Genomic DNA, 13,135 nt, shown 5'->3' with positions numbered 1-13,135 from the left:
CCCCAGTCACAATCTCAGTAGCAGAAAAGGATTCCCTGACGTAGAGAGCCACACCACCACCCCTCCTTCCTTGCCTGTCCCTCCTGAAGAGTTTGTAGCCATCCATTGCAGCGCTCCAGTCATGGGAGCAATCCCACCACGTTTCTGTTATGGCAACTAGGTCATAGTTTGCCTGCCACACTATGGCTTCCAGCTCTTCTTGCTTGTTCCCCATGCTGCATGCATTAGTGTAGACGCACCTCAGCTGAGCCCCTCGCCTCTCTCCTAATCCCAATACCACTTCCCCAGGCCGATCTCTAGCAGGCCTGGCTTTATCCCCTTCCCCCTTCCTATCTAGTTTAAAGCTCTCTCTATAAGTCCCGCCAGCTCCTGGGCAAGTATCCGTTTCCCTTTTGGAGACAGGCAATTCCCATCAGCCGACCTCAGGCCATGTGCCGAGTAGACCGCCCCGTGATCAAAGAATCCAAAATTTTTGCGTTTGCACCAGCCTCTCAGCCATGCATTTATAAGATGGCTTTTTCTGCTTATCTCAGTGTTTGTCCCTGCCACCAAAGGAATACTGGCAAGCACTACTTGTATGCCCGCTCCATCAACTAACTTCACCAGCCTCCTAAAATAATGTTTTATAATCCTCAGGCTTCTATCAGCATTCCCATTGCTGCCAGCCTGAACTATCAATAAAAGGTAATAATCAGAGGGGCGGATAAGGCTGGGGAATTTTCTAGAAATATCCCTGACCCGGGCCGCAGGAAGGCAGCACACCTCCCTATGGGTAGGGTCAGGCCGACATATTGGACCCTCTGTTCCTCTCAGAAGAGAGTCGCCCACAATTATCACCCTCCTTTCTTTCTTGGAGGAGGCAGTCTTCAAACGTGGAGCCGTCCACCTCACCTTGGGCAAGCTTGGCGGCAGCCCTCCCATGTCATCATCACTCACCTCTCCCTCTGGTTTCAGGGCTTCATACCTGTTACAGAGAGGGACCAGGGGAACCGAGGTAGGTCGGGATGGGGGTTGCCTGCGACGCCGGACTGAGACCTGCTGCCATTCCTCCTCTCCTCTCGAGCTGTCTCTCCCTGCTTGACTATGGTGAGAGAGAGGGGCCATTACTCCCAATACTCCCTCAGTCTGGGAAGTGCAATCTCTGCGCCTTTCTCGCAGAGAGTCACTCCACCAGTCAATCTCCCGCTCACATTCTCTGATGGTCCGCAGTCTATCTACCTCCTCCCTAAGCTCCACCACAAGGCTGAGCAGCTCGTCTAGCTGCTCACACCGCACGCAAGTCACATCCTTCCCATCCTCCCCTGGCAGCAGCAGTCTGAGGCACTCCCGGCAGCCAGAAACCTGAACTGCCACATTATGGAGCGGACCCTCTGTCTGGGTTGCCACAGTCTTTGTGTGGGAAGCCCGTTTCCTGGTGAGGACCATGTTTGAAGTGTTGGTGTCGGGGCCTGTCAACCGGAGAGCAAGTTACCTGAGAAAAGACAAGAGCACTCACCCGTGCTGATACAAGACACAGCCTCCACTCACACTGCCACCTAATTCATACCACAACTGCAAAGTGAGACTTCTCTTGGGCAGTGATGCAAAAGACTTGTATTTATTGGTATTTATTGGTGCTGATCTCAGGTTGACCCAGGACTTTGCTTTACTGGACTTTGAAACTATATGTTATATAGCAGTGGCAGGGGGACTTGTCTGATAATATTACATACACGAATAGCCCCAGCAGACATGTTAATGGAACATCATAAAGCCAAATGAATATGAAGTAGTAATACTGGGCTAAAGAGTATTTTGCTAAGAGATTAAGCAGTCATTGAAGGACCAAATGTAAAGATTTATCTGCACAGGCCGTGTTTTGTGATAGTCTGTAAAGATATGGCCAACTTCTGCCCTTATTAAATGGCAATGGCATTTTTTTTTTTGGCAAAAATACTAGCTTCTAAAGTGTTAACTTTTAATCACTTTGAAATTCAGGTCAAGCTTGAATTAAATCAGACTTGATAATGTATTCTAAAAGAAAACAAAATATCAGAAAGTTCAGAATTCCTGAAAGAATATCCTAACATTGGCTTCACTCTAGATCCTTGCTCCGATTTCTACAGCATCTTGTATATGCCACATAGCCCCAGAAATAGCAAATAAACAAGTGATTAATGTGCTCTAAGATCTCGTTTCAAACAGAGATCTGGGAAAAAGGCAACCCGTTGACTGCCTCTGGCTCTCTGAGTCACCTTAGTCGTGCCACGTAACAGATTTGTATCCAAGCTCCCCCCCTCCAAATGAGATCAATGTATGAGAATATAGTACACATGAAAGATTAATGCTGGCCTTAAATGAGCATTATTGGCTCTGATATTGAATCCACGTGGGATTGCTGAGTGCAAGTTTTTCCCAGAAGTTCCAAGTATTATTTGAGTGATGACAAAGTTAATCTAAAGGACATGTGTTTGCCTGTGACCAAAGCTATAACCAAGCACGGATGACAGTGTCGTTCCTCAGCTGAATGGCACTTCTTTGCGGTAGCTCTCAGCATGCTGTGCTGATGTACAGAAAGGCTATGAGTCTGCTTTTGCACCTGGGATTCACGAGGACCCCACAGCACATCAGCCATGTGGATGACACTCCCCTGATCCTTGGCTCTGTGCTGAGGCGCCCGCTGAGCCTGGTGTGGACAACTCCCCCTTCCACACGTGGGCTGCTAGGACCTGGGCTGTCTTCGCTTGCCCTGGCAGTGGCCATGCTGTGACTTGACCCTCTCCTCAAGGCTCCTTCAATTCATTACCGAAGTGGTGAGAGGTGCCCAGCATCCCAGCCCCAGAGCTACGCCCTTGCTTTTGTGCATCTGGCCCCACAGGCTCTTCTCTTTGCAGTCAGTGCTATCCAGAGGTCAGGTCCCCCTCCACCACCTCCCAGAATGACTGGCATCTGCTACTGCGAGGGTGGCATGGGCACGAGGACTGGTCTTGTGCCTTACCGTCAGAAGGATGGCTGCCATGCAGGGCAGCTGTGAGCCTTGGCATGGGGGCAGCGAGAAGGGCCCTGTAATTCTACCCAGCTAGTGACTGCCATGCCACAAAATGAATGCACAGAGCAGACCTCCTAATACTCAGTTTGGGCAAAAGCTAAGTGACAGCCCTGAAAGTTTCCCTGAGTAAAGACTGCAGGATCAATCCAGTGTTTCTGTTCAGAGTATGCCATGAGTATAGTTTAGGTACGTAGAGGGGAAATAAAATCCCCATCAGCTAATGCATAATATTAAAATCACTCACTCACCCGTGGAAGGTAAGAGAAGCCCAACGAGCCGTTCTCACCTCACCAGGTTATATCCAGCTCAACGACGGGCTGTGCTCAGCTTTTTTAATAGCCTCAGCCTTCCACACCTGTGCTGCCTGCTCTCAGCTGAGAGCAGGGATGAGGTTGCCCATCTTTGAGAGCTGAGAAAAAGTCTGTATTACAACATAATGCAGAGAATTGAGAGGTCCTGCTGCAGTCCTGTTTGGATCTAATGACACTAGGACATTAATAGGAAGGCTCTGCTGTGACACCGTGCTTTCAAGTGCACCATTGTCATTCTCCTTGCTCGTAGCCGGGAGGCCACAGCATAACACACCAGATTCAATGAGTTTGCTATGGTGACCCTCTCGGTAGCCAAGAAAATCAGCAGGATTGTACATAGTACACTGTACATTTAGTACAATTGTACTAAATTGTACAGGATTGTACATTGTACACTGTACATTTAGTACATTTGTAAATGTACACTGTACATTTAGTCAGCAGACCAGTGGATTTTGCTTAGAATGAAATGAATGAGTCAGAAAAACCTGCTGCACAGGTGTGAAGCTGTTTGAATTCAACAGTCACCAAATGTGTGCCTCTGCAGACAGTACCACAAACAAAAGACAGCGTTTAGTGCCACCAAGGCAGGACTTTCAGATGAGGGTAATCCAGCTCTGAAACTCTAAAACCAGCTTGGTGTCTGACAGTGCTGAGCTCTGCCTTGAAGTCTGCAGCACAGCTGTTTAACAGCACAGTCTGGACCAGGAGAGGCCAAGGAAGAAGCATGAGGCTACAAATTGTCTTAGGCAGGCCAAAGAAGAGGCTTCCTCTACTTGATAAGATCGGTTTAGGGAATTTGCTTAGAATGCCATAGTATATTAAAGCAGTTTTTAAAGGAATGAATGCCTTTTGCAGCAACAGTATAAGCTAAGTAGAGGATTCTTCCTGACACAGAAGAACAGCTCATGAATACATAACAAAGGTCAAATGCCATTTTTAGTTGCATGCTGCCTTTGCATTTTCCAGTCCTCCCTTCCAGCTAATTTATAAATGCCCTCTGCCCAGAAAGCAGCATGGGTTTTTCTCTGCCTCCCTTGCTGTCACTTTCACTCTTTGTAACAAAATTACAGTCCAAACTGAATCAACCCAGTAAACACAAAGGTTCTTTGGATATTACCAAGGCAACTTGAGGCACTTGGATAAGAGGAGACTCTTTCTAGATGAATCATTGCATCAGTGAAGTACAGCCTATTGGAATTCTCTGTGATGGCTTGACCTAAGAGATGAAGAGCAGTCCTTTGCTCAGCCAGGAAGACTGGAAGGACAGACCTGCCACCTGCATCTTAAACACCAGGTCGTCTCGCTCTGCTGACTGAGTACTTTTCATCAGCCTTGGAAGGTCTTGAAACCTTTCCCTGTAAGTTCAGCTGTACTCAGCACAACTAGCACAGCTGGACCTGAATTAGCATATCCACAGTGTACTAAACACATCTGGCCACCATAAAGAAATGCAAGAAAAGCATTTCTGTCATAGCTGAATCAATCCATATGACTATTCTATGATTCCTCCCTTTGCATTCATCTGCCAACATCCTCCAAAGGAAATGAGCCCAGGATGCAATAAATTGCTCTGAGGAACAATCATAGAATCATAGAACAGTTTGGTTTGGAAGGGACTTTTAAAGGTCACCTGGTCCAACCCTTCTGAAGGAGCAGGGACATCCCCGACTAGATCAGGTTGCTCAGACCCCCATCCAACCTGGCCTTGAATGTTTCCAGGGATGGGGCATCCACTACCTCACTGGGCAACCTGTGCCAGTGTTCCACCTCCCTCATTGTGAAAAATTTTTTCCTTATATCCAGTCTAAATCTACCTCTCTCTATTTTAAAACCATTACGCCTCGTCCTGTCACAACAGACCCTGCTAGAGAGTTTCTCCCTGTAACGATCATCACTGTACATTTAGTATTTGGAAACACTTAGGCACCATATAACTACCTTCAACTAAAACACAGCATACTGGATTTCAGAGCTTGTTACTTCAGTAGGAGCAGGATCAAGCTAAAATACAGTAATGGAGGTTGAAAAACTGCAACCCAAAAACCTGGCACCTCACAACGAGTTTTCAGGAGAGCACTAGAGCAATGTGAGGAAGAATATTTTCAACAAAGCAAGTGGGTGGAGAAAAGCATGAAGGCATCTCAAACAGCTGCCTTGACGGAACTAGACTCCAGGACAGCTGACTGAGGCCCAAAATAACAATCCCTCCATTCCCTCCCTCGAGGACAATAAGGTGACTGCTGGGGTAGCCGGAAGCCGATCTCTTTATCTGGCTATATGACTAATCCAAATATTTATATCAAAGCAACTCTGCTGTTTCCTGTGAAGGAGCAAAAAAGTGGGCTCAAGCCAAGTGAAACTACTAGGCCTGAAACATGAGTCTGGGAAAATCCAGGGCTACCCTGATGACATGGGAAAAAAGCTTTAGACCACAGAGGTAGCATCAGCTGCCTGTACAGCCACACAAGCAATTGTCAGTTGTTTCTTCTTTCTCCTTCCCACTCCAGCCCTGCCATCTTCCAGCAGATTGGGTTCTTGGACTGTACTTTGTCTTTTTCCCCATTTGCAGCTGCTCAGGGAAGTGGTCCTCAGGTTGCAATATCTTTCTTTCCTTACCCTCACAACAGATGGGTCCAAAAGTTAAGTGTCTTCTTTTTCTTCCCCATACCAAGTATTTGAGTATGAGAGATGGAATAAAGCAGGGACTTCTTTTCTCTGCAGGATAGGTTGTACCTACTTCTTCCCTTGGCTTTCCTGTACCACACAGTTCTCTGTCCCATATAGAAAAGGTTCTGTGTAACCCTGTCATAGTCTCACCTCATTTGCTGGTAGTTCCTATATAGTCCTTCCCTCTCAAAGACAGATAATATCTGTGTACATTTCTAAGTCCAGCATTGGTAATTAGATACTGCAACACAAGGAAAAGAATAAAATCTCTTAACCAGCAGTTGATAATTCCTGAGAATTAAAAATCTGATCCTGGGTAAATTTTAAGGAGAAGTGTGACTGGGTTTTGTTCCTGATGAAATGCATTCTTCAACCCTATTAATGCCCCAGTGTATTTGTTTCTACAAATTGGATATCTTAAACCTGCAGTCATTTAAAAATAATTTAATCTGGTCCTTTGATGCTCTTTCTACCTACCTGCCCTTCTATCTCCTCCAATGTTTATTGTAGAAAAATATTTTTTCCCTGTTCTTCTAATTTTAACACTTTTGAACCCTGTACAGAGGGAGCCCCCCAGGCTAGCTATTAGACTCTGTAAATGTATGGAGAAAACTCTAGCTGAAGTCTAGAACATCCGAATTCCAAAATATTTTCATAGTGAAACTCTACAGCTGAAAACTCTGCAAGAGATTTTGATATCCACAAACTATCCTACAGGAAAACATTGTCCTAAAAATAGCCTTTATTTCTGTGGCCAACAGGCATCATAATGCATGTTTTTCCCGCTCATCCATCTGTTTATATTTTGCAGGAAATCTGTGAGAATCCACGGTTTATTATCGGAGGAGCCAACAGAACAGATATCTGCCAAGGAGAATTAGGTATGAAATTCTTACTTCAGCTCTTTTTAAAGGCTGCATCACTTAATTTTCTTTTGCTTCCAAGGTGATATTGAAATCCTCTGTCTCAGTATACCACTACACATCTACTGATTCCTTCTCTCTACAGCAAATCATTGATGTCTGCCAAGTAGCAATCTAGAGAAGAACTTTAAGCGAAAGATGCTTTGCAGGCTGTTTTGCTGTCATGAACTAGTATCACGAGTGTGTTACAAAGCACCATTTGTCCTTTCTTTCGGGCTTTGAGGAAGGACAAAATCAGTTAAGACAAGAATAAGAGATAAAGAGAACGAGTTATTTGACTGAGAAAAAAATCTAATCAGCTACTGTTGTATTTTTTCAGGTATTTAGTCCTGTTATTTCCACACAGGACCTTCTGAAGGCCTCCAGCTAAGTGTGCCTTGTACTCAAGGACAACCCCTACATTGAAGACCTTAGTTAATGCACCCTAATTTGTGTTAATCTTTTCATTTAAATGTTGCTCTGTGCTTGTGACTGTCCTCATCACCTTCCCAGTACTTTTTCTTTTTTTTTTTTTTTTAGATTTATTTAAAACTATCTTTCTTTTTGAGGTGACCAGAACTTCACAGTTGCCAAGGTGTGGATGCAAATGAATTTACATGCATAATATGTTCTCTCTTTTGTCGTCCATTCCTTCCCCAACTACCCATAGCATTGTTTACTTTTTTGACTTCTGCTGAACATCGGATAGTTTAGAAAACTCTTGTTCACATCCTTCCTAAGGGAAAATAGGTAACTTAGAATGTACTGCTATATGTATATAGTTGGCTTTCCAAAATATATACATAGATGTATTTCTGTATGTTCTATCACTCCACCAGATTCATAAATTTCTTTCACAATTCCCTGCAACCAGGTTTAGTTTTCACTACCTCATATAATTCTCTCACTCCACTAATTCACACTGCTCAGGCAAGCTTACTGTATAACCTCTCTTACAGCAGCTGGTAGGTTTTAACTAAGGGTTGAGGCACCTTTTGCTGAACATGGAAGTACTACGGCAGAAAGTCGCTTTCCTAGAGCTCCCACAGAGGCAAAAAAAAACTTGTGCAAGAGTCTGAAGGAGGAACTGAAAAGCGCTAAAGGGAACAGTGTTTACAACAGCGCAGAGAGAGATTCGAAAACAGGAAAAGGCATCAGAGCAATGAAGCAGGAAAGAGGCCCCATAGAATGATCTTGGGACAGTGGGTTATCTTCAGGGCAGAATATGAGAATGAGAGACTGACCTCAGCTGTACAGAGCTCCAGCTGAGAGACAGTTATCTCTCAGCTGCTCTCTGTCCTAAGCTTGGAAGGAGAGCTAACACGGGAAGTCAGACAGGCATTCACATGGCACAGGAAAGTCTTAACACAGGTAACAGTGCTCATCAGATTTTAGGCTATTTCTAAATTACAGGGAACATAGTTGATTTAACAGGCATGTACCTAGCCGTGAATTCCCGTTGATTCTAGTTGCTCTGACCCTTCATTTTTTTCTGCTGCCTCTGCTTTTTCACAGGTGACTGCTGGTTCCTGGCTGCCATCGCTTGCCTGACGCTGAATAAAAAACTACTCTGTAGAGTCATACCTCATGACCAGTCCTTTATACAAAACTATGCTGGCATCTTTCACTTCCAGGTGAGTCCCTTCACCTAGCAGGAAGCAGATGTAACTGTATTTACCCAAAAGAGCGCTCAGCTCTCAGATGCCCTCTTCCCTCTCACTTCTCCACCCCCTGGAAGTGTGAGCGACAGCAGGGAAGGAAGAGGGATTGAATTGCCTCACCCTGAACTCTTCCAGCGGGGCAGTCACAGAAGGGCCAGCCCATACAGGTAATTAGGGAGCATTAACCCACCAAGGAAGCATTTTGCAGATCGCTGTGTCCTGCATGTAAGGGATAGCAACAGGTGCCCGATCCTGCCTTGCTGCTGGGATGCAGCGCTACAGCCAGCACAGACATGCTGGTAGCTGGCAAAAGCATCTATTTTTAGGCCCACAGGCAGCTGGTCTGTCAAAAACAAGTTATTGAAGAACCGCTTATTCAGAAAAAGACTGACTGCTTTCCATATTTCCCTTGGCTCTCCTAAGGGACCTCTCACTGTCCTGCATGCATTACTTGGGGGAATTTAGTCCATCTGCCTCCCTCTCAATGGCCATTGCTTTTTGCCATGTTACAAAGCAATTAATTTCCACGTTTCCCCTCTCTCAGCCTGGCTTTTCAGCTAGGCTCCCCCTGCTTGCACCAAGTCAACCCAGAGTTTTTTCTGTTTGCCTTTATTCAGTTCTGGCGCTACGGAGACTGGGTGGACGTCGTCATTGATGACTGCTTACCCACGTACAACAACCAGCTGGTCTTTACCAAGTCCTCCCAGCGCAACGAGTTCTGGAGCGCCCTCCTGGAGAAGGCCTATGCAAAGTAAAATGACTCGTTAGAGCATACCGGGCCCCCTGCCAAGGCTTTGGCTGGGGAGGTGGTTAAATTTCTGTGTGCAGGAGCTATAATGAGCACACAGAGAGGCTCTGAACATACCAGTGCCTTTCCCCATAGATTTTCATGCCTCAGAATTGGGGATGGGGTAAAACATATTTTCTAGGGGGTTTTGCTACTCATTCAGATGTTTAAATTTGATTCTCAACAATTTTTTTTTCTTTTTAGTGGGTGCAGGTGGCATGTTTTAAAACTTTTAACTTGGGGGTAACCAAACAGATGTTTGTGGAGTTTTTTAGTATGTGTGTTTATTTATACACAGACATGATAAATATATACTATGTATAAATATATATATAGGTAAGTATCTTTATCTGTGTAAAAGAGAATCTCATTTTTGTTTTCTCTTTGCAAGACTCCATGGGTCATACGAAGCTTTGAAAGGAGGCAACACTACTGAAGCCATGGAGGACTTCACCGGAGGAGTCACAGAGTTCTACGAGATAAAGGATGCCCCTAAAGATATCTATAAAATCATGAAACATGCCATTGACAGAGGATCCCTCATGGCCAGCTCCATTGACGTGAGTCCATATGAACTTTGCAGATGAGCCATAACAAGTGGCAGAGGAGAGGGATCTCTCCATCAGTAATCAAATATATGGCACCTTTTGGAATGGCTTGGTTTAGTCCACATAACAAACATCTGTTTCTAGGAGATGAAATAATCTCCACTAGACAGCACCCATTAGCAAACAGCAAGTGCCAAAAGGGAAACAAACAGAAGCAGAGCATGGAGGTGGGGAGGAGGGGTGCGATCAGCAAAACCAGTACCCCCAACCCTTCATGCCCTCGCCAAATAAAATGAGGTTAGTAGGGGGGTGCCACAACTATATTAAGGCACAAAGCTTCATGCCAAAGATGCTAAGTGTGCAAATGCTTGGGAAATCAACCTTCAATTGCCTACATAGTCTTAAATGGGCTTCATTTACTGTAGTTACTTTAAAAGTGAAAGTAAAACTAGCTTCAATAACCATTACAGAGTATGAGGTTGCAGTGAAGCTGGAAGAACAACCAGTACTATCAACCACTGTAGATAAGTATTGACCACGTAGCATGTAATGAGAGAGAAGTTATCTAGGCTATCTTTTGCCACTCATCCTTCTTGTATCATTTCTCTTCTCTCTCCCTGTCTCATCTTTCTGACTGATACTTTTCTCCCACTCTCTGTCCCAGGATAACCTAGGCTTTTCCTATGGAGCAGCTCCTCGAAGTGATATTGGGGAACTGATTGCTCGAATGGTGAAGAATCTAGAAAATGCACAGATGACTCACTCCACTGTAGACTACCAGGGGACAGATGAAAGGCCAGCCTGGGTTTGTATGTTTCCAGAAGACTTCACAAGGCTTTTATTTACAGATAGAACAGTTACAGAAACATATCACCTGTGCTTTTAAGTCCTTGTTTGGCTTCACTGAGTTGTCCCAGCACTAAAGACCTGTTCTTATGGATGCTATTTGACATATATGTGAAAGGATTTCAGTCCTTTCAAACACAGTGACTGATACTAGAGGGCTTTGCGGCAAAGAGCTGTTGGCTTGTGGCAAAGGCTTGTAATTTCCAGATCTTACCTGTAGAGTAGAAATGGACAGCAAAATCACATCAAATACATTGGTTATTGTATTTGGGAACTGGACATGATTAGTGGATTTTATAAAGTCCCTCACTTGCAAAAGATGGTGAGAGCAAGAAAATTAAAATAATAGAATGGAACAAGATCCTTGAGTGTGGAGCGAGTGCGAAAGAAAAAGCTAGCTCTGCACAGCTCTCACTCCAGGCACAAAAGCTCTTGGTGAACTTATTTTGAGACAGAGTGCTATGGAGCTCTGCCTACCAGTGGAGGGGAGTCTGCTTTTGGGATGCTCCACGTAGTTTACTGCCTTTAAGATCCTTAAAGATCCTCTTCCAGTACCTAAAGGGGGCCTGCAGGAAAGATGGGGAGAAACTCTTCAGTAGGGCCTGTTGTGACAGGACGAGGGGCAATGGTTTCAAAATAGAGGGAGAGAGATTCAGATTAGATATTAGAAAGAGTTTTTTTACAATGAGGGTGGTGGAACACTGGAACAGGTTGCCCAGAGAGGTGGTGGATGCCCCATCCCTGGAAACGTTCAAGGCCAGGTTGGATGGGGCTCTGAGCAACCTGATCTAGTCGGTGATGTCCCTGCTCCTTGCAGGGGGGTTGGACTAGATGACCTTTTAAGGTCCCTTCCAACCCTAATCATTCTACGATTCTATGATTCTAAAATGCATAACAAGGAAAATGAAAAACGTGTCAAGTTTTACAAGTGTGATAAAATACAAAGTAACTCCAGCATTCCTAACTATCTAGCAAAATAGAGAGAGAGAGATGTTAAAACTGTTAAAGGAAAACCCCATATTGGGAAATATAAAAGCTTCCAAATCTGTAGAGGGACACGTTGCTTTCTTTTTCTCTCTGTCAGGCAACTGTCATACCTTGCCCTTTAGGGAGCTGCATTTCCATGACAATGAAATTACATCTCTCACTTTACAAAGAGGGGGAAAAAAAAAACCAAAACCAAGCCAACATCCACCCCAATTACAACATCTAAAACTTTTGGTTCTGCAAACTGTCTTCTGCATTTGCTGGAGAAATAGCTGAGTTTTCCTCTTTTGAGACCCATATATAGTCTTCCTAAAAAGACTCAAATGCTGTAATTGTTCAGGAAAGCCCAGTATGACTGCCTTGTTTTGCAAGTATGATTGCCCAAATCACTCATGTTTTGGGAGGAATTTCCTCCCCAGTGACTGTCTACTCAAAGTAGATTGGAGAACTCTGTAACAGCTGCCCTAGCAGCTGTTTTGCTGCTGGCTATTACACACTCCCGAGCTACCACTAGAAAAAAAGAAAAAATCATGACTTGTGATGGAGAGAGGCAGATAATGTAGGCTTCAAAAGCACTTTAGAGAAGTAGCCGGGGGCACTAACAGAAGTTAATATTTCTAAACAGAAAAGAGAGAAAGGAGTTCTGATAAGTAATGATGGTGACAACGTGAGTAGAAATGAAGAAACCAGGAAACAGATATGAGGTTATAGGCATAAAAACTATGGAAACAGGAGCAGAAGGGAAATAATGGAAAATAATTGTGACAGCCAGGAAATATTTGGATGAGATCCTCCCTATGCAAGCTGAGAATGTATCTGTGTGACCTCACTGCTTCTCCATTTCCAGCCCTGCCTTTCTTGTACTGTCAGATGTGTCAAAAAGGGATGGCAGAGTTACTGGCAGGGACTTGCAGTCATCGCTCAGTGACAGACATAATGGAGGAGAGGAAGTTTCACACATGGTCCACGTGTGCCTAGCAGAGCCTTCCCTTCCCACTGTTCTCAGTGATCTCTCCTACAAACACAGCGGGCTGTGTGCACCTGCCATCTTCCTCTAAATTCTTTATCTCCCAGATAAAGAGCATTCTGAGATTTGCCAATAAAAGAAAGATTAAAAAAAAAAAAGTCAGACACACTAACAGTTGATTAGCAAGACAGCAAATGTATTTACGCCCAAGCAACACATTTCTGAAGAAAGCTATGCTCTTCCCGAATGTCAGTTGGAAAAAATTTAAATCATGTCATGAGGATTTTTATGATTATGGAATAAAATGTATATTTCCGCAGAAAATTATTATTTTTTTTTAAAAGTAAGTTAGTAAGAACGATATATTAAATAGTGTGTTTTAATGTCATTGTGATAAGATTGCAGCCATATGTAAAGATGAAAGTATT

At 44.2% G+C, this 13,135-nt stretch overlaps 2 protein-coding genes across 6 annotated transcripts in view; one reads left to right on the top strand and one right to left on the bottom strand.

Moving 5' to 3' along the window:
- ZNF106 (zinc finger protein 106) overlaps window positions 1-13,135 on the bottom strand; it is a 109,181-nt gene that overhangs the window by 33,568 nt on the left and 62,478 nt on the right. The window lies entirely within an intron of this gene.
- CAPN3 (calpain 3) overlaps window positions 1-13,135 on the top strand; it is a 35,111-nt gene that overhangs the window by 5,667 nt on the left and 16,309 nt on the right. Inside the window, exons 2-6 of the mRNA XM_086750029.1 lie at window positions 6,821-6,890; window positions 8,427-8,545; window positions 9,190-9,323; window positions 9,751-9,919; window positions 10,572-10,712. Coding sequence (XP_086606155.1) covers window positions 6,821-6,890; window positions 8,427-8,545; window positions 9,190-9,323; window positions 9,751-9,919; window positions 10,572-10,712 — 633 coding nt within the window. The remainder of the gene's footprint in view (window positions 1-6,820; window positions 6,891-8,426; window positions 8,546-9,189; window positions 9,324-9,750; window positions 9,920-10,571; window positions 10,713-13,135) is intronic.

Source organism: Chlamydotis macqueenii, chromosome 5 (assembly GCF_036417535.1).
Source record: "Chlamydotis macqueenii isolate bChlMac1 chromosome 5, bChlMac1.mat, whole genome shotgun sequence".
Classification (NCBI taxonomy): domain Eukaryota; kingdom Metazoa; phylum Chordata; class Aves; order Otidiformes; family Otididae; genus Chlamydotis; species Chlamydotis macqueenii.
Note: the sequence above shows the minus strand (reverse complement) of the source record. Positions and strands in the feature narration are given on the sequence as shown.